The sequence below is a fragment of the Hippopotamus amphibius genome, chromosome 8 (genome assembly GCF_030028045.1).
Source record: "Hippopotamus amphibius kiboko isolate mHipAmp2 chromosome 8, mHipAmp2.hap2, whole genome shotgun sequence".
In the NCBI taxonomy this organism is placed as follows: domain Eukaryota; kingdom Metazoa; phylum Chordata; class Mammalia; order Artiodactyla; family Hippopotamidae; genus Hippopotamus; species Hippopotamus amphibius.
In genome coordinates this window covers 27,468,946-27,488,192 of record NC_080193.1, presented here as the reverse complement: position 1 = coordinate 27,488,192, position 19,247 = coordinate 27,468,946, and the positions used below count along the sequence as shown (strand labels likewise).

Genomic DNA, 19,247 nt, shown 5'->3' with positions numbered 1-19,247 from the left:
TGGGAAGATCCCACATGCCACGGAGTAATTAAGCCTGTGCACCACAATTACTAAGCCTGCGCTCTAGAGCCTGCGAGCCACAAGTACTGAGCCTGCATGCCACAAGTACTGAGGCCGCATGCCACAAGTACTGAGCCCGCATGCCACAACTACTGAAGCCCACGTGCCTACAGCCCATGCCCCGCAACAAGAGAATCCACTGCAATGAGAAGCCCCCACTGGCCACAACTAGAGAAAGCCCTCATGCAGCAATGGAGACCCAATGCAGCCAAAAGAATAAAAATTAAAAAAAAAAAAAGTTGGGTTGGGTTGGCAACAGTATGCTGGTGACAGTCGCTGAAAGCTCCTTGCTCAGAATACAGGAGTGGGAAGACGCATCACCGTTGTTCTCCAGCTCGGATGGTTAGATGCTCATGGGGGTTAATGAGTCAGGGGACCACGGAAGCTGTGCTTATGGTAGATGACTGAACGGTTCAGCCAGCCCCAAACCATGGAACAGCTCGTTAGGTGTATCAACTAGGAATGCAGGGCAGAAAGCCTGGCTAACAACCACTAAAGCCACAGCAGTTCATTTGTCTCACATAACAAGATTCCACAGGCCAGCAGCCCGGGTCTGGGGAGCGGCTCAGTGATTCTGTCAGGGACCTTCCTCCTTCATTTTCCTGTTCTGCCATCCTTAATGGGTGTTAACCTTCATCCATATATTTGTAGCTTCATTGTCACCAAATGGCTGCTGTTCCTCCAGGCATCACGTTTGAGTTCCAGGGAGGACAAAGAGAAAGGGCAAAGGGAAAACTGGCCAGATCAGTAGGATCAGTGCCTTTTAATCAATGAAGAAAAACTTTCCTGCAAGCCCCACCCTGTAGACTTCTGCCTACACTCTAGGCCACAACTGGCTAATATGACCACTTGTCTTAGTCCATTCGAGCTGCTATAATAAGATACCACAAACCAAGTAGCTTATAAAAAACAGAGTTATTTCTCACAGTTCTGGAGACTGGCAGTCCAAGATCAAGGCACCAGCATGGTCGGGTGAGGTCCTTCTCCTGGGCTGCAGACTGTCGACTTCTGGCTGTGTCCTCACCCTGTGGAAGGGGTGAGGGAGCTCTCTGGGGCCTCTTGAATAAGGGCACTAACCCCATCCATGAGGACTCCATCCTCATGACCTCATCACTTCCCAAAGGCCCCACCTTCTAATAACACCATCACCTTTGGGGGTTAGGATTTCAACATATGCACTTTTGGGGAGACACAAACATTCAGATCACAGCACCATCCACAGACCTATTATGATTTGGTTTCAACTAATCAAGATTTACTTCTTGGTCTGAAATAGGTGCTTGTGGCCAAGAGGCATTGGTTGTTGCTTTTGCATCAGGGAAGGAAGGGAGGTTTGGGTAAACAACTGACAGCATCTGCCCTGCTGGGACTCCAGCCCAGGGTTTATGATGTTAGACTCACCCACTCAGGTAGTGTAGTTGTTAAAACCTAAATGCAATCAAGAATCATGCCCATTCAGGGCATCATCAGAAAATCTACAAACAGTAAATGCTGGAGAGGATGTGGAGAAAAAAGAACACTCTTGCATTGCTGGTGGGAATGTAAATCGATACAGCCATTATGGAGAATAGTATGGAAGTTCCTTGCAAAACTAAAAATAGAACTACCATATGACCCAGCAATCCCACTGCTGGGCATACACCCAGAGAACACCATAATTCAAAAAGACACATGCACTCCAATGTTCATTGCAGCACTATTTACAATAGCCAGGACATGGAAGCAACCTAAATGTCCATCAACAGATGAATGGATAAAGAAGCTGTGGTACATACATACAATGGAATATTACTCAGCTGTAAGAAGCAATGAAACTGGGACATTCGTAGAGACATGGATGGACCTAGAGACTGTCATACAGAGTGAAGTGAGTCAGAAAGAGAAAAACAAATATTGTATATTAACACATATATGTGGATTATAGAAAAATGGTACAAATCAACCGGTTTGCAAGGCAGAAATAGAGACACAGATGTAGAGAACAAACATATGGACACCAAGTGGGGAAAGCAGGGAGGGTTGGGGGCGGGGAATGAATTGGCAGATTGGGATACCAAATTGTACACTCTAAATATATGCAGTTTATTGTAAAAAATAAAAAAATAAAAAGTTAAAAAAAAAAAAGAATCATGCCCATTCAAATGAGATCCCTGACCCCACCTGGGGTCAGTCCTCCATGCAGGTAGCCTTGAGCCCCATCCTCCCAATGGCTGGGAGGTGTGAGCAAGAGACATTTCATCAGACTGGTTAGGGAAGAGGTCCCCCCCACCCAGGTGGAGTGATTCCAAAACATGTCCACAAAGAGATATTGTCTGTGTCCCTCCCCTGAATCTGGGTGGCAGAGGCAACACTATGTGACTTCTGAGGCTGGGTCACAAAAGGCGGTGTGGCTGATCCTCTCGGAAGGCTTGGTCTCAGAACTGGCAGCTACTTTGCGAGGAAGCCCAGGCCACATGGAGGGGCCAGTGTGAGTGGAGGGACCAGCGTGGGTGTGCTGGTCCCAGCCCAGGTCCCAGCCAACCATCGGCCAGAACCACAGACACATGAGAGAACGAACCTTCAGATGACCCCATGCCACTCCTTAATGCCAGCTGGGGCCCCAGACATCATGGAGCAGAGATGAACCTGTCCTTGGTTGTAGATGCACCTGCTGAACGACGGAATGCTGTTGATTTAAGCTGCTGTTTGCTGGCGCTTTGAATACCCTGATGGATTAATGATTCAGCAGCCCAGGCATCTGTGATGAAGGGACGAGTTAGCATTACGGGCCAGTAGGAAACAGGAGAGATTAATCTTCAGTGTGGCAAAAGAAAGAATATATTTTAGGAGAGTTTACTGGCAGCAGAGGCAGTTGAGCGTAGAGTTTAAAAGCTGGAACCGGGGACTTCCCTGGTCGTCCAGTGGTTAAGCCTCCACGCTCCCAATGCAGGGGGCCTGGTTTCAATCCCAGGTCAGGGGACTAGATCCCACATGCATGCTGCAACTAAGAGTTTGTATGTTGCAATTAAGGAGCCACGAGCCACAACTAAGGAGCCTGCCTGCCGCAACTAAGACCGATTGCAACCAAATAAATATTAAAAATATTAAAAAAAAAAAAAAGCTGGAGCCAGATGGCCTGGGTTGAATCCCAGCTCCATCTCTGATACCTGTGTGACTTTAGGCAGCTATTAAACCTCTCTGTGCCTCTATTTCCTCATGTACAAAATGGGCATAATGCCGCCGCGCTTTGAGGGTTGCTATAAGGGTTAAGGGAATGCATTTTGTAAAGTACTCGGACCAGCGTCTGGAATGTGGCAAGTGCTATTTAAGTGTCTGGTAAATAAATTGAGTCAGACACTGAAGGCCTCCTAGATGAGGTTTTTGTTCTACATGAGACCAGCAAGGAACAGACATTTGAACCGGCTGACAGTTACTGTCGGGAAGCAGATGATGCTATTGTGTGGGAACAGTTGTGAAGCTGGGTCAGCTTCAGGATCCAAGGGCTAGAGGCGATTCCGGCCATGAGGACATTCGCAAATTCTGTCACCCTTTTAGAAAGTCTTGGGGAGAAAAAATAGCAGAAAACGACACCCAATGTCTTCTGTTGCGATTAACGCTCCCTTGCAGCCCACCCCCCACCAAACTCTTTTTCTCCCCCACCCTTCCCCTCCTTCCCCTCTTTCTCTCCCTCCCCATCTCTCTCTCACACATCCCCCTGCTCCCCCATCCCCACCTCTTACATGCACCTTCTTGTCATCCTGGTGCTGCTTTCCGCTCTTGACTCAGTGGAACATGGCCTTTCTGCCCGGAGAAGGCAGGTGTGGCCTGGCCTGCGGATCTCGCATCTCCCTGCCTCTCCACCCACTGTGAACCCGCGTCACCTGCCGGAGGACTGATGTGCCCAACTGTGGAGTTAATGGGCTGTGAGCCCGCCAGCTGTCATGGGGGGGGGGGGGCGGGCATCCAAGAGGGGTCCGTGGCTAATGAGTAGACTCTGCCAGCATCTCTGCTGACTCTTTAAAGCGGCTTAGAGTCACATCTGGGCCTAAGTCAGAGTCAGGGGAAGAGAGGACCGGAGTTGGGATCCTGGGCTGTCATTAGCCCCTCACTCTGTCTCTGGGCATGAACCGGAGCTGTTGGAGCGTTACTGCAGCTCAGTGCTTGGGGGTCCATCACTCAGCGAGAACTTGGCCCGCACAGCCTCTGCCCTCGCCTCCGGCCAAGGCAAGCTGAGAATCCCCACGGGGAGGAGCCACCAGCATTCAGAAGCTCAAGTTTCAAGTCTCAGAGGATCTTGGCTCAAGAGCAGACGCCTGAGATCCAACCTCATCAATGAATCTGTTCTGAACCGAAATTCACCGCATATTTTTTTCGCTTTAGTCTTCTCTTCCATAAAATGGTTGCATTAAATTTTAATTTGACAAAAATCATGCATTGCTACCCTGGGGAGCCTGGCATTTGAGAGTTGGCATTGGGGGTGGGGGGGAGTTGGGAATAAAATCCTGATTTTCTGGAAGGTTGCTGTGCAGATTATGAGTGCTATTCGCCCAAATATCTCCAGATCACCCCCTTTCAGGCTCATGGTAGAATTTCACTCCTACCCCAGCTGTTGGTGCTGGCTGGTCCACGTGACACTTTCCAGATGATACATTTTGAGTGGGAATAGCAGGTGTCACTTCTAGGCTGGGTGTTTGATGGTCAGCGTGAGGCCCTCCTAAGCCCTTCCCTGGGCCCAGCCGTGGGGAACACTCAAGGTGGCTGTTCTCCGAAGACTGGCTCCCAAGGTCATTCGTCAGCGGAACTCCCCTGTTGACCCCTGTGGATACAGAGCATGTTCGAGAAATAGCCCTGCATTGTTTGAGCTGTTGAGATTTGGGCGTTTGTTTCTACAGCATCACCCAGCCTCTCCTGACTGATACGTTTAGATAATAAAACACAGCATGCTATATACTCGGGCTGAATTCTGAACAGGAAATGCCCTTCTCTCCATGAGCTAGGAAAGAACCATCAGTGAATCTTGAGTTTTAGTTTGCGGTCCATGAGAGGGCAAGGTCCAACTCAGAGTGAATTCTCCTCAGATCCCAGTGTTGTCTCAAGGCGAACCTTGCGACAGAGGCCGACTTCAAGAGGCCACTTTTTGTTTCCACGGTTCTGCCTTCAGGTGGCCTGCACCAGCACAGACGCCTGCCCTCCTCAAGGTTGTGACCACAGGATTCCCTTCTTAGTCCCGTGGATGCCTTCCCACGCAGTATATGCAACGCTAGTGAGGGTTTTCCCAGGCCTGCAAATCAGCAGTCTGGACTGCAGGCTCACGACTTCTGAAGGGCTGGCATCTGAGGGAACCCCTGGGAGGCCAGAGCTTTGTCAGAGAGAAGATGGCGGTGGTGGAAGTGGGGGGTGCTGGGGGGGTTCTTCTCCTTCCATGGTCCTGTCTCAGATCCACCTTACTGTAACGCGTCTCACAACTCACAGTTGAGCATTCAGTATATTTTTAAAAATCAAATGAATATCAGTTTGCTGGACTGGTACCTTCCCCTCCCTGCAAAGTACCCCCCAGTTTTCCCAAGTCAATGTGCTTGTATTTCAAATGAAATGTAGCCAAATATTAGTGCATATCTGGAATGTATCATTTCCTACTAAACCTTAGAATGCAGCACAATGTATTTACATGAACAAAATAATGTTTCCTCCTGCAAAACCACTTTAACATCACGTTCAATATGCATATAATGAAAAGTGCTTGATTTTTTTTTCTTGAGTGACAGTGGCTAATAAATTTGATTCTGGAGCCAAATTGTCTGGGCTTGAAGCCCAGATCCATGCTTTGCCCTTGATGTGACCTTGAGCAAGGCATTTGCCCTCGTACTGCCTCAGTTTCCTCATAGTTTAATTAGATCATGCCAGCTTGTATGGTAATGCAGTTGATGTTGGTCTTAATCAGTTAATGGCCATAAAGGACCCAGGGCCTGGCAAAATCTTACCACTGCGTAAATGTTAGCCGTTTGTATTTTTATTCCAAAAGCCATCCTTGTAAAATGGGGAACCATCTTACAACTTGGCATTTTATACACAGAAAAATACAGTATTTCTTAAGAAGGGACAGGGGAATGGCTATTTATCAAAAACAGACCAGTGTTTATCAAACTCGCTGCATTGTGACACACTCCCAGAATCATGATGAAAAACAGAAGCCTGGCTTCCTCTCAGAACAAGCAATTTATCTGGTGAACACCCTGTAGACAGCTGGCCTCAAGTCCCAATGGCTGGGTCCTTCCTGGTGGTGGTCTTCTGAATTTCTTGGACAAATGTCCTGAGAAAGAAAAGAAAGTTTTGATGAGGGAGAGGAGCAAGGGGTCTTTCAGCTCTCAAGAGAATCTACCGAGAGGCACAAAACCTCCAAGCTGGATAGGCTGATATGTCTGAGGTCTAGTAATGTATGTTTGCAAGAAGAGCACTGGACTAAGAGCCACAAGACCCCAAAGTCCCCCTCTACACTCATACATGGATACACACACACACACGAACACACACATAGACACATGCCCACAGACACACACACAAATGCATACACGGACACATAAATGCACACATGAGCAAATACACACACATATGGACACACAAAAATTCATTTATGGACACACAAATGCATGTACATGAACACACACTCAAAGGCACACACAGAGACACACATGCACACATGCATACACACATGTGCACATGCACACACACGCCAAGAGCTCCCTGAAGTCCCAGGGTCCTTATCTTGTTCATCTCTGTATAGCGAGGGCCAGCGCAAAGCCAGCTCTTAATGAATGTTTCCGCATTTATTCACTCAGCAAATATTTACTGAGCACCAACTAAGCTTCAGGTGCTGTGCAGACAGCATGAAGTAGACGGACGTCCCCCCCTCCCCCCGCCCCCCTTCTGGGGGCTCAGGTTCCAGCGCTGTGGGAGGTCTTTATTCTCTTAGACCCCCGCTGTCTCATCTATAAAATGTGAGCTTGAGGCTAGATTAGAGATGGGAGTGGAGGCTGGGTCAGCCAGGTTTGCTCTCCCCTGACGTCTGAGGACCGCGACCTGGAGTACCCCGCGTCCAGGGCTCTGCGCCTTTTCCCCCTCCTGATGGGTTTAGCGGTTCTGCCTGGAGGTGCCCCTAGGTACCATTGACTGTCAAGCCCGGTCCACCAGTCCTTGGACTCAGCTCTTACCAGCCCTCAGCCCCAGAGAGGGGGAAGGGGAGGGCGGCTGGAGTCATTCAGTTTGGCCTAGGATGGGGAGACAAACTACCCTTTGTTGCTTTGACCCTACTGTCCCCCCCTCCCCTCCTCACAAAGGCCCCCCACTCCTATACCCGCTCATCCACGCAGACTACACCGCCTTGACCAGACACGCCCAAGACCCCACTTCCGCCGATCAAGTTTGAGGATGGGGCATAGGGAGAGACTGTTCGCGCGCGCCGCCCCCTCCCGGACGCCCTTGGTCTGGGTCCCCTGAGCGCGAGGCCCCGCCCCGCCCTTCTCGGCTCAGGCTCCTGGAGCGCGCGCTGGACCTTGCGCCCCGCGGGGTGGGGTAGGGTGGGGATGGTCCCGGAGGGGGCGGGCCCGGAGGGGCGGGTCTGTGGGGGCGAGCGCGGGGCTCCGCGTGCATTCTGATGAGCTGGGCGGCCGCGTCACTCCGCACCGGCGCCGTGGCTGCGGGGCGGGCAGGAGCCGCACACCAGCCGAGCGCCTGCCTGCCCGCGCCTCCCTCGCTTCTCCGGGCCCGAGGCCCGCCCCGCCGCCCCCGAGACGGGGCCGCGCCCCTCTGCGGAGGATGCCCGGTGTCCCCTGCATCCGCGGCCCCGGGCAGCCCTTGCGCGTGGGGAACCCGGGAGGCGGAGGGGCGCGCTGAGGAGGCGCGGGTGGTGCTGAACGGACAGCTCCCGGGCGCGGGTGGCAGAGCGAGCAGCCGGCCCGCAGCACCAGCCTGCAGCCCCCGGCCCGCAGTACCCCCGGCCCACAGTCCCCCGCCCGCAGGGCCCCCGCCCGCAGCTAGCTGGGCTGGCTCATGGTCCCCGAAGCAGCGGGCTAGGCGGAGGCTCCTGTGGCCGCCGGGCCCACGGGGATGCCCCGCGGGTGAGGCAGCCCCCAGCTTCCAACCGCGTTCATGGCGGTGGCCAGGAAGATCAAAACTTTGCTGACGGTCAACATCCTGGTGTTCGTAGGCATCATCCTCTTCTCCGTGTACTGCCGCCTGCAGGATCGCTCAGAGGGGCTGGTACAGATCGTGCGCAGCGCCGATCGGCGGGTGCGTAGCCGGCACGCCAAGGTGGGCGCGCTGGCGGAGCGCGAAGCCATCCTGCAGCGCCTCGACCACCTGGAGGAGGTAGTCTACAACCAGCTGAATGGTGAGCTGAGCCAGAGCCCCGCTCGGGACAAAGGGGCTGGGCAGAGGGAGTGGTGGGAGGAGAACCGTCCCCGTGCTTGGGACACTGCACCGTGTCCCAGCAGCTAGAAATTGCGCGCACCCCAGGGGCCTAATGGCCAACCATTAGGGCTGGGATCGAACTCCTATTACTTGGGGAGGGAATCAGGTACGAGGCAGATAGGAATGAAGGCTCAGTGTAGCAGAGGGCGCTGGCCTGCATGACCACTCATTCATTCATTCTCCCAGTGGACACTTGAGTACCCCAACCCACCAGCATACATGAGGGGACTCCGTCCTGTTCCCCGAGGGAACGTGAGAGAACTTCTAGAGGTTGCAGAACTTGCTTTAAAAGCAAGCAGTGCCCAGGACAAGAGCCAGGCGGCCTGCTGGGCTGCTCCAGGAGCTGTGGGGCATTAGGGCTTAGCCTGGACTCACTCCCCTCCCTGGGGAAAAAGTGAAGAGAGGCGGGATGGTGACACTGCCCTTCAGAGGTGTTCTTTAAATGTTGGTGGAGAAAGGTACCCCCAGCCACTGGGCCTGTTCAGCCCTCCGTCCTGGGGAACTCGGGGCTCACTCCGCAAAGTGTTGTGGGCCAAGCATGAGGCCGTGAGCCTGTGACTCATGCACAAATAGAGTCCAGGGCCTAGCGGGGGCTTGGCAGGTGTTAATTACCTAGATAGACCCTGGGCCATGGTGTCTGGGAGCCTGGAGTCCTTGGAAGCTTCTACAGGAAGCCCAGCTCCTGGAGGTGGGCTCCTTGTTTCCTCCCAAGTGGGTGTGGGTCACCCTGAGAGTCAGCGTGGGAGTCAAGGCGGGTCAGGGCCAATGTGCACACGGCGGGGGGAGGGGGTGGGGAGTACTTTTCCACTTAGGGTTGCAGCCAAGCAGAATAAAGCAACTGCTCTCCCTCGGCTCGCTCTGTGCCGAGCACAAGGAGGAAGGAGGAAAGTTTGTGTTTACCTCGTTAGTGGGCTTTTCCCTTCTGTCCTGTGCTATTCTAGTTTCTGCACTGGCAGCCCTGGCAATGCTCCTCAGGAAGTGTCAGTAACAGGCTCCTGCAGGAGCTGTCTGGGAGCCAGTCTGCACAGCGGGGCCTGTTCTGCACCTCGCCCAGCCAGATGTGGGGGTCGTCTCAGGGTTTCCTGCTGGAGGCCCAGCCAGTCTCAGAGCAGCAGCTCTGATCCTGAGGCTTGGTGATGCCTGGGATGCGGGAGTGGTCCGCAGCCTTGCCTGCCTTCTCTGGGAGCATCCTCTGACTTCCCAAGCACCTTCTCACCACCCCCGAACTCCTGGTTTTTCTCTGGAGGTACTTTTCGTGGGCTCTGTGGCTTTTCTGATCTCTCCTTTTCAGCTGAAGCCACGAGGGGAGAAAAGTTTAGTTCAACTGCCACTTGACCATTCCGGCAGTGATTCATCTCTGGGAAGGCGGTGGCCCCAGTCATGGCATACAGCTTTATTGATGTGTATTTGCCAGGGTGTTATGGCCTGTTTTATGGGGAGAACCGGAAGATTATATAAAAACCCTGGCAGCACGTCGGGTTGTGTAACATCATGACGGCCAGCTCAGCACCGAGAGCCATTCTGCCCACCCCCACCCTTCAAGGTGAGAAGGAGTCAGGATTCTTGGAGGCAGAAAAAGCCAGGACCTTTGGCCGACTTTCCTGACACTGATGGGAGATGATGAGGTGTTTCGGGAAAGTGGAGTGTCACCCCCAGGCCCACCCCAGCCTCTCCCCTCTCCCTTCTCCTGGCTTCTCCCTCCTTCCTCTCTCCCTTCGCCCCTCCATTCCCTCTTCCTACTCCTCTTCCCACCCTTTTCTCCTTTCTTCTTTTTAAAATCTTTTCTTCCTCTTTCCTTCACCAAATCTCTTCCTCCTCGTCAGTTTCCCTCTCTCCTTCTCTTTCCTTTACCCACCCCTTCCTTCAACTGTTCTGTCTCTCTGTCCCCTCCCCCCAATCCCACTCTCTTTGATGAGTCTGTCTTGCACCCCTTTCTTAGGCCATGTGCCTAGCATAGCACCTTACCCAGGGATCATTTGGTATTTGTTCCTGGAAATGACAAGAGAGCTCCAGTCTAGCACTCATCCCAGGTTGGTCCCTAAGGAGAGGACAGTGCAGGAGTGGAGTTGACCTTTGTTCACAAGAAGCCGTTTGAAAACAGTGCTCACCCCTTCAAACTGGCGCTGTTTCCTATGTTAAAGGATGTTGAAGAATAGCAAAGAGAATGCTTCCCAGAGGAGGCGAGCCGCTGCTCTTTGCACTAGTGTCTGTTGTATTCTAGATCCAAGAAATATGAAATGGGTTCCTGGGAGTTTCTCCTCGATACTAATTCCGCTGAGTTTAGAAAGAAGGAGAAACCCAAACACAATTGATTTATTGCTTATATTTCCTTTGCCTTGACTGCTTCCTAGAAACACCTCTCCTGGCTTAAAGGAGCTGGTGGGAAGGAAAGGCTGTCCCCAGGGAGCAGAGCCCAGAAGCAGGGCATTCTCCCCAGCTCTCCCCACACCCTTCCTTTAGCTGGTCCTGTGACCTTTACTCGAAATGGCTTGTTGATGGCAGCAGACTTATCAAGTGGTGTGTGCAGATTCAAATTCACAGGACTCGGGGGGGAAATATTCTTTAAGGAAATGCAGTGTAGTCACATCCTGTATGTACACAAGAGTTTGCTTCTAAATTCAGTGCTCAAGGCAAGAAAAAAATGTTTATCAACAAAAATCATCCTTCTGAATGTCTTAACTTGCATATAAAGTACAGCATCCCTGGTGCCGTGCCTGCAACTGGCACAGCGAGTCTTATGAAGGTGGCATTGGAGAACCTCTAAGCTCAGTGAGAAGGGAAAGAAAGTCTCATTCAGTTGATTGTATGTTCAAGCCCTTCTTCTTTTCCTTCCTTTTCTTCTTCTTCTTCTTCTTCTTCTTCTTCTTCTTCTTCTTCTTCTTCTTCTTCTTCTTCTTCTTCTTCTTCTTCTTCTTCTTCTTCTTCTTCTTCTTCTTCTTCTTCTTCTTCTTCTTCTCCTTCTCCCCCTCCTCCTCCTCCTCCCCCTCTTCCCCTCCTCCTCCTCCTTCTTCTTCTAATATTTATTTATTTTGGCTGCACCGGGTCTTAGTTGCAGCATGTGAACTCTTAGTTGTAGCATGCAGGATCTAGTTCCCAGACGAGGGATTGAACCCCAGCCACCTGCATTGGGAGAATGGCGTCTTACCCAACTGGACCACCAGGGAAGTCCCCATTCTGCCTTCTGTGACCCCTTAGGAGTGGAGATGCAGATGGGATGGGAAGTCTGAATTGGAGATGCGGATGGGATGGGAAGTTTCCATTTGGGTTGGTTGGTTGCTTTTGAGGGAGGTAATTTCTAAAATTCAGACAAATGTAAGATAATTCTCTCTAGCTTGACTCAGTCCAGCCCAAGTCCCTCACAGTCAGAGGTCAAAGCCATTACAATCAGTGGTCAAAGCTGTGGGCCCATTGTACAGACGGAAAAGCTGAGGGCCAGTGAGACAGCAGGACTTGCCCAAGGTTGTTTAGAAAGTTAGAGGTGACAGCTGCTAGAAGCATATTTGCTTTAGAATGATCTACATTTCTGCACTTATCAAAAGTTCAAGTTAAAATAACAGACGGTCCAATTGTGGTTTATCAGGCAATCGCCTTGGACATCTCAGTGGCAGGCTGCCTCCCTCCAGCTCTGCCAATGCCGCTTCCCCTCTATTGGGAAGAGGTACTTGCTGCCCCTGCTCTCTCTCAGATGAAAGAAATTCACATAAGACTGGTACTGTTTTACCACATTTGTGCACAATACCTGTTCTGCTGTTCATCTGAGGGTGGGGATTTTTGCCTGTTTTTTTCTCGGCTCTAATGTTAAGGGCCTAGGGCGGTACCTTGCATATACTTCATGCGCCGGAAATATTTGTTGGAGGACCAAGTGAGTGGATCTTTCTCTAAACAATTGATTGTTTTTATTTAGCATAAATTTATTTTAAGAGACAGCTGCAAATCAGCACTGTACCCATAGCAGGAGGGGACTGACTGTGAATGAACGCAATGAAAACAAAATCATGCTCTTGAATTCCAGCGTGACACGGCTGTCACCAGAGGCTCTGAGCCAGAAGCCTGCCCTCTCTTTGTTAAAGGGGAGATTATCAAGTATGGGGGATATATTGGCATGAAACCAAGACTTTCTCCTTGAAGAAATCAGGAGACTTTAAAAGGGGATAAGTCTCACAGTGTGAGCCAATGTTATTTAACACTGTGTTCATTTTCTGCCAATAATCCTGTCCTGCATGTCGGTCCTACCCGGATTCTGACTGGACACTTCGGGAAGCGCGGGTCTGTAGCAGAGCAGCAGAGGATGGTGCTGGAGGTTAGGTGGGGAGTGGGGTGGGAAGGGTGGGGAGGTGGGCTGTCGTGTGCCCCCTAGGCTGCACCCACGGCAGGGGGGCCCAGATTTCAGATCAGGAAGCTGAAATCTTACCAATAATCTGAGCACCATGAGTTTTAATAATCAAGCTGTATTGGAGCTGGGACCAGGAGGCCCCCAGGGGGAGGCGAGAAGCATAAGGGTGGAGAGAATGCCAGGGAATCACCCTGCGTTTGCCTTGGACCCTGGGCCCGTATAGGGAACACGTATCTCCACCAGCAGCCCTCTTCCCCGCGCTGTGGTGCTTGCTTTGGCAGTAGGCAGATGTCACAGCTGAGAAGCTGAATTTGGGGAAGCATCCAAAGACTCCCCACCTGCTACGGGGATTCAAACGTCACACGAGAGCACAAGCCACATGAGGACAGTGAGTGCCTCAAACCTGGGCACAGGGCAGATGCCCCATCAGGACCATTTATGTGACGAAAGGATGAATGACGCACTTGGGTGGAGCCTGCAGGAGCACCTTGTGGAGGAGGGGCTGGGTGGGGGTCTGAGAGGGGCATGGCAGGTTCCTGGGGCCTGGGAGAGGCTAGTGGCCCCACTGGACCACCTTGCCTCTGTGGTGCGCCTGTCCCAGTCCACCCACCTCTAGAGCCCATGTGAATAGAAGGTGCCGGCCTCTCAAGAGGAATTTCCAAGCCCCTCCTTATGCCTGAGCAGCTCCATTTTGAAGATGTCTAAGATATTCCACTTGTAGGGCATACGCTTTTCACCAGAAAGCTTTCCCTATGCGTGTGAGTTTTAATTCCAGAAGTAGCTCCCCGCTGGTTCCGGGGCCTTTCCAGCTGGAGTTCGTCAATTTCCATCCTCCTAGAATTTGCTTTATGAGTTAAAACGTCCCACAGTGCTGAACCCAACAGTCAAAGCCACCAGGGGCCAGAAAAATAGATGCAGTTTGTTCGGAATGTAATCGTGGGTCCTGGCAGGTCTTGCTTCAAAATGGCAGCATTTAATTGCTTGGCTATTCCACTGCCCCTCCCCGGTCATTAGTTGGGTGGCCTTTCCCCCTGCATCCGTCTCACCCCTTTCCCACTGTTGTTGATTTACTATGGAAAGTGAAAAAATAGTTGGTGCTTCCAATCAGAGCCCAGGCCTCACACAGCCTTGCCGGCCGGCAGGAACCGTTTGACAAGAATCGCCTTTTCCGTTCTCTGCCGGGGCCGCCTGCAATTACACTTCACTCACCCTGAGAAGATTAAGAGCCTGTTGGTTTTGCTTTTTTCCCTCTTCTTTGCCTGTGCTCCTCTGCCTGCTGGTGTGGCTCTGACCCCATCCGACCACCGGTGAGTCAGAACAGCCGAGGCCACTTCCAAACACAGAGATGAGTGCTGTGCAGACCTGGGCCTTGGCATCTGGGGGGATGAGAGGCAGGGATGCTTCACCCTGTGATAAACACCCCTCCCGTAATTCCCTTGGGAGGAGCGGACCTCACCATGGCTGGCTCCATCCACAGACTTGTGTCTGCAGATCTGGTGGGGGCCGCGCTTCTAGGAGTAATTCATGCAGGTGGTGATCCCCGCCTTGGGAGTGTGCTGGGGCTAAGTGATTGCATTTACAATTCAGCTCAGCAATCTGCATATTTCAAAGGTTCGGCACTATTTTCTGAAAGGACAGTTTATCCTTCGTTGGCCGGAAACGCGACAAAAATAAGTCTCTATCTATTTCCATATCCGATGTCCCACTGAGGACATTCCCAGATGGGATCCAAGTCTTGGAACAGTTTGGTCAACTTCTCTGTTCTGCTCTCAAAAAAGCACAGGTACCCCTGAAGGGAGGGTAGCCAGGTGTCAAAGTGGGGGTGGGGTGGGGTGAGGCAGATTCATGGCAAGAGATGGGTCCTTGGAGATTCCCCTGCAGGCAGAAGCTCTCCCTTTCTGGAATGAAGGAAAGTCTCCTTTATCTGGGTGTCGTTCACTCCTCACGTGTTCCTGATGCCAAGTCAGGATACAGGAGTGAAGGAGGTGCAGGTCCCTGCCTCTTAGGGCTGACGTCCCAGGGCGAAGGCAGGTGACCAATGAGTCGTGTGAACAAGGTGACTCCAGACAGAGAGAAAGGCCATGAAGAGGCAGAGTGATGGCAAGTGGATGGGAGAAGGGGCCCTGCTTTAGATGGGGTGTGGCTTGAATAGCAGCCTCCCAGATTCAGGTCCTCCTGAACCTCAGAATGTGAGCCTGTGTGGAGATGGGGTCTTTGCCGATGTACTTAGTTAAGATGAGGCTGTACTCCAGTTGGGGGGCCCTAATCCAATGACTTATAAGGACAAGGGTGTCCTTATGAGACGAGGAGAGACACAGGCACAAAGGAGAGAAGGCAGAGACTACAAGCCTAGGAGCTCCGAGGATGCTGGCAACTCCGGAGGCTGGAAGAGGCAGGAAGGACCCTCCCCCAGAGCCTCTGGAGGCAGCGCAGCCATGACACCCTGAGTTCTGACCACGAGAGGACCGATGCCCGTGTGCGCTGGGCACTGACTAGGAGGAGGGGTCAGGAGCTCCCCTTGGATGATGGAACTGAGATGCGAGTGGGCTTCAAGGGGACTGCAGAAGGACATTGGGGGGGGCATCCTTGGTGAGCGGAGAGGGCAACGGAGGAGGAGGAGGTGGTGTGAGGGCATCGGGGAGGTGGGCAGAGCCCCAGGGAGAATGTGGTCTGTGCTCAAAGGGAGGGGGTGACACTGAAATGTCCGTGTGCCAGGAACACTTGGACTTTGTCTGTGATCATAGAAATCTGTGCCTCCATCTAGCTGGTTGGGTTTTTTTTGTTGTTGTTTGTTTTTGTTTTTTGGCTGCATTGGGTCTTCATTGCTGTGCGCGGGCTTTCTCTAGTTGTGGAGAGTGGGGATACTCTTCGTTGTTGTGCACGGGCTTCTCAGTGCAATGGCTTCTCATTGCAGAGCATGGCCTCTAGGCATGGGGGCTTCAGTAGTTGCAGCACGTGGGCTCAGTAGTTGTGGTGCATGGGCTCAGCTGGTCTGCCACAAGTGGGATCTTCCTCAGACCAGGGATCGAATCCATGTCCCCTGGATTGGCAAGTGGATTCTTAACTACTGCACCACCAGGGAAGCTGGTTGGGTTTTTTTTTTTAATATATAAATTTATTTATTTATTTATTTATTTTATTGGCTGTGTTGGGTCTTTTTTGCTGTGCGCAGGCTTTCTTTTAGTTGCTGTGAGTGGGGGCTACTCTTCGTTGTGGTGCGTGGGCTCCTCATTGCCGTGGCTTCTCTTGTTGTGGAGCACGGGCTCTAGGCACATGGGCTTCAGCAGTTGCAGCATGTGGGCTCAACAGTTGTGGCTCACGGGCTCTAAAGCGCAGGCTCAATAGTTGTGGCACACGGGTTTAGTTGCTCCGCGGCATGTGGGATCTTCCTGGAGCAGGGATCGAACCCGTGTCCCCTGCATTGGCAGGTGGATTCTTAACCACTGCGCCACCTAGGAAGCCCTAGCTGGTTGGTTTTTAAGGCACACCCTTGATTTCACTCAGATCCGCAGGACCCAGATGAGACCCACAGGGAGGACAATACACGACCTGCCCAGCAACCCGAGGGGCTGGACAGTCTTGATGCTGTGCCCACTCGGCCTGTGACCTGACGTGGGGCCCCCAGTAGGGGCTTCTCAACCTCGTCTGGGCCAGATAATCTTTTGCTCGTGGTTGCAGGGTGCTGGCAGGGATGTCGAGTGGCATCCCTGGCCTCCACCCACTGGAGACCAGTAGTCCCTCCCTCACCACCTCCAGCTGTGGCACAAGAAATGTCCAGACATTGCCAAGTGTCCCCTGGGGGCAAGGTCACCCCCATGGAGATCCCTGCCTTCTGTCAAGAGCATGGCGGTGGACTGGCTGTGTTCATACCTGGCTCCACCTCTCAGACAAGTCACTCACCCTCCCTGAGCCTCAGTTTCCTCATCTGTAAAGTGGGAGTGGTGGAAGCACCAGCCCCAGCAGAGCCTTGTGGGGACAAAAGGAGTTGGCCTGAGTGAAGGGTCATCACGGTGTCCAGTGTGATGGCTAAGCCCATGTTGCCCAAAGCTTAGGATCCTGCCTGGCATGGGGATGGTGCCATCCCGAGGAACTGTCCCCCATCCGTCCTCCGTTGATCTTTCTGACTGTACCGACACAGTCTCGATTCGATGGCAACATGCCTCCCGCGTGCTCTGAACTTCCCCATCTCCCTTTAAAGCCATCCCCAGCCTCAGCATCCTTGGCTGGCCGTGTTTCCAGCTAGACTTTAATAGCCAAATGCTGTTTCACTTCCTATTGACTAACATTTTGCACAAAGGATAAAGGTCTCCTATCTTGGATAGCAATACATCACTTATTTAAGAAGCACAATCACTTAATTCTAAAGCGCATCAGTTTAAAGGAAGCTGTTAAGTAACGTGAATTGAATGGTCTGTAGAGACGCAGATACCATAGGAGGGACAGAGGAAAGGCAGACGTGGTTGACCCTCGAGGGCTCTGGGCTGTGGCACCTGGTCTAGGAAAGCGGCCTCCCCTGGGGTCATGGAGTGATGGCATCAGAGCTGATGAAGGGAAGATGATGAAGCTGGACTCTGGACCCCACACTCATTCCAAGGCTTTCTGAGGCTCCCAGCCTTATAAAACATAAATGAAAATAAGATAACCCACTTGTGCAGCTGTGGCCCTGCCTCCCAGGCCCTGAGAAAGATGTAGCAGCAGCATCCCCCAGGCCACATTCCTGCACCCCCCACACTGCCTCGCTTCCCAGGGCCCATCCACCACCAGGTCCAGTCCATAGGGTCCAGTTCTGCCATGCTCGCCTGGCCTGGCTGAGAGGCAGCAGCCCTCAGGTCTGCCCAGAGGGGCCCTGCTCAGAAGCCTCAGCTTTTGGCATTTTATTTTTAATCAGTGAGCCCAAGTACAATTGTTCTTTAAAATGCTTCCCTGGGCCCTGGCAGTGTGCCAGAGAAGTATTGATCTCTACCGGGTGCCCAGTCTGCGGTGGATTCCGGCTCCCACGGCCGCTCCAGGAGCCTCCTTACCCTCCTTCCTCCCTGAGTTTTCCCACCCTGGTTAAGAAGAGAGGCTTGGCTGCAAGGCTGGAGGGGCATTTGTGCCCAGAGCCAGACACGGGGCTGGTACCATGGGGGACAGTTGTGAGGTCCTGATTGTCCTGATTGTGTGTGGACTGACTTGCTGGGATGGGGCCTCCTGGAGGTTGAGAGGCTCAGGCCACGGCTGGTTCGTGAGCTTCTGGTATATTAAAAAAAGTGGAAGAAATCTCAGCTTGAGGTTACCAAAATAGTAGTGTATTTTAGAATTTTGTATATGAAGAGTTAACGCTCTTCAACGAAGACCCAGAGCAACCAATAAATAAATTAATTAATTTTTAAAAAAGAGTTAATGCTTTTAACACTGGAGTGCAATGTAGTTGCGCTGTTCATAGGAAAATCAAGGAATTTGTCAAAATTCTTGTTCTCGCAGATGCCCTGGTCCAAGAACACAGAGCGTTTAGAGGTGTGTGAGGAATGCCTTCTTCCCGGCCTCCTGCAGGTCAGAGCCTGACACAGTTCTCTCAGGGAGTGTGCCCTGCAGAGGCTCTGGGAGAAGCCTTTTCTTGCCTGTTTTCTTGCCTTTTCCTGGGGTTCAGGCGCCTGCGTCCTGCACGGCTGGCCTTCCGTCTCCGAACCCAGCAGCGTTTCACCTCTCTGTGCCGTTCTCCCAGTCACATCCCCCCCCCCACTCTCCTCTTCACCTACCTCTTCCACTTTTAAGGGTCCTTATGATTACAGAGAGCGCACAGATAGTCCAGCTCAAGTCAGCTGATGAGCAACTTTAATTCTCTCTGCCACGTAACCTAACATACTCCCAGGTTCCGGGGTCTGGGATGTGAATACCTTTGGGGGCTGTGATTCTGCCGATCACAGTGAGCAAACTGCACAGACTACTGAATGTTGGGGGGAGCAAAATAAGGCAGGGAGGATAAAGTATTGGGGGAGGCACTGGCATCTCTGCTAGGTGCCCAGAGAAGGCCTCGAGAGGGGAGTGACTTTTAAGTGAAGACTGAAAGGAAGGGAGGGGTGACATGCAGCCATCCGGAGGAGGAAGTGCCAGGCCAGCAAGTGCAGGGGTCCTGGGGCAGAGTGTGCATTGCAGGATGGCTAGAAGGCCGGTCAGGGGAGTCCGTGCCAGAGACTCACATGGGGAGCTGTATGAGTCAGCTCCAGCTGCTGCAACAAAGTACCACAAACTGAGCAGCTTAAACCATAGGAATTCATTGTCTCACAGTTCTGGAGGCTGAAAGTCCAAGATCAAGGTGTTGGCTTGGCTGGTTTCTGGTGAGACCTCCCTCCTGGCTTGCAGACAGCCTCTTTCCTGCGCACATGCATTCCTTGGGTATCTCCCTCTGTAAGGCCACAGTCCTACGGGA

At 52.3% G+C, this 19,247-nt stretch overlaps 1 protein-coding gene across 1 annotated transcript in view; it reads left to right on the top strand.

Moving 5' to 3' along the window:
* The first annotated feature begins 7,801 nt into the window (after positions 1 to 7,801).
* GALNT9 (polypeptide N-acetylgalactosaminyltransferase 9) overlaps positions 7,802 to 19,247 on the top strand; it is a 104,351-nt gene continuing 92,905 nt past the window's right edge. Inside the window, exon 1 of the mRNA XM_057746158.1 lies at positions 7,802 to 8,425. Within this exon, the coding sequence (XP_057602141.1) occupies positions 8,185 to 8,425 (241 nt within the window). The 5' untranslated portion in view covers positions 7,802 to 8,184. The remainder of the gene's footprint in view (positions 8,426 to 19,247) is intronic.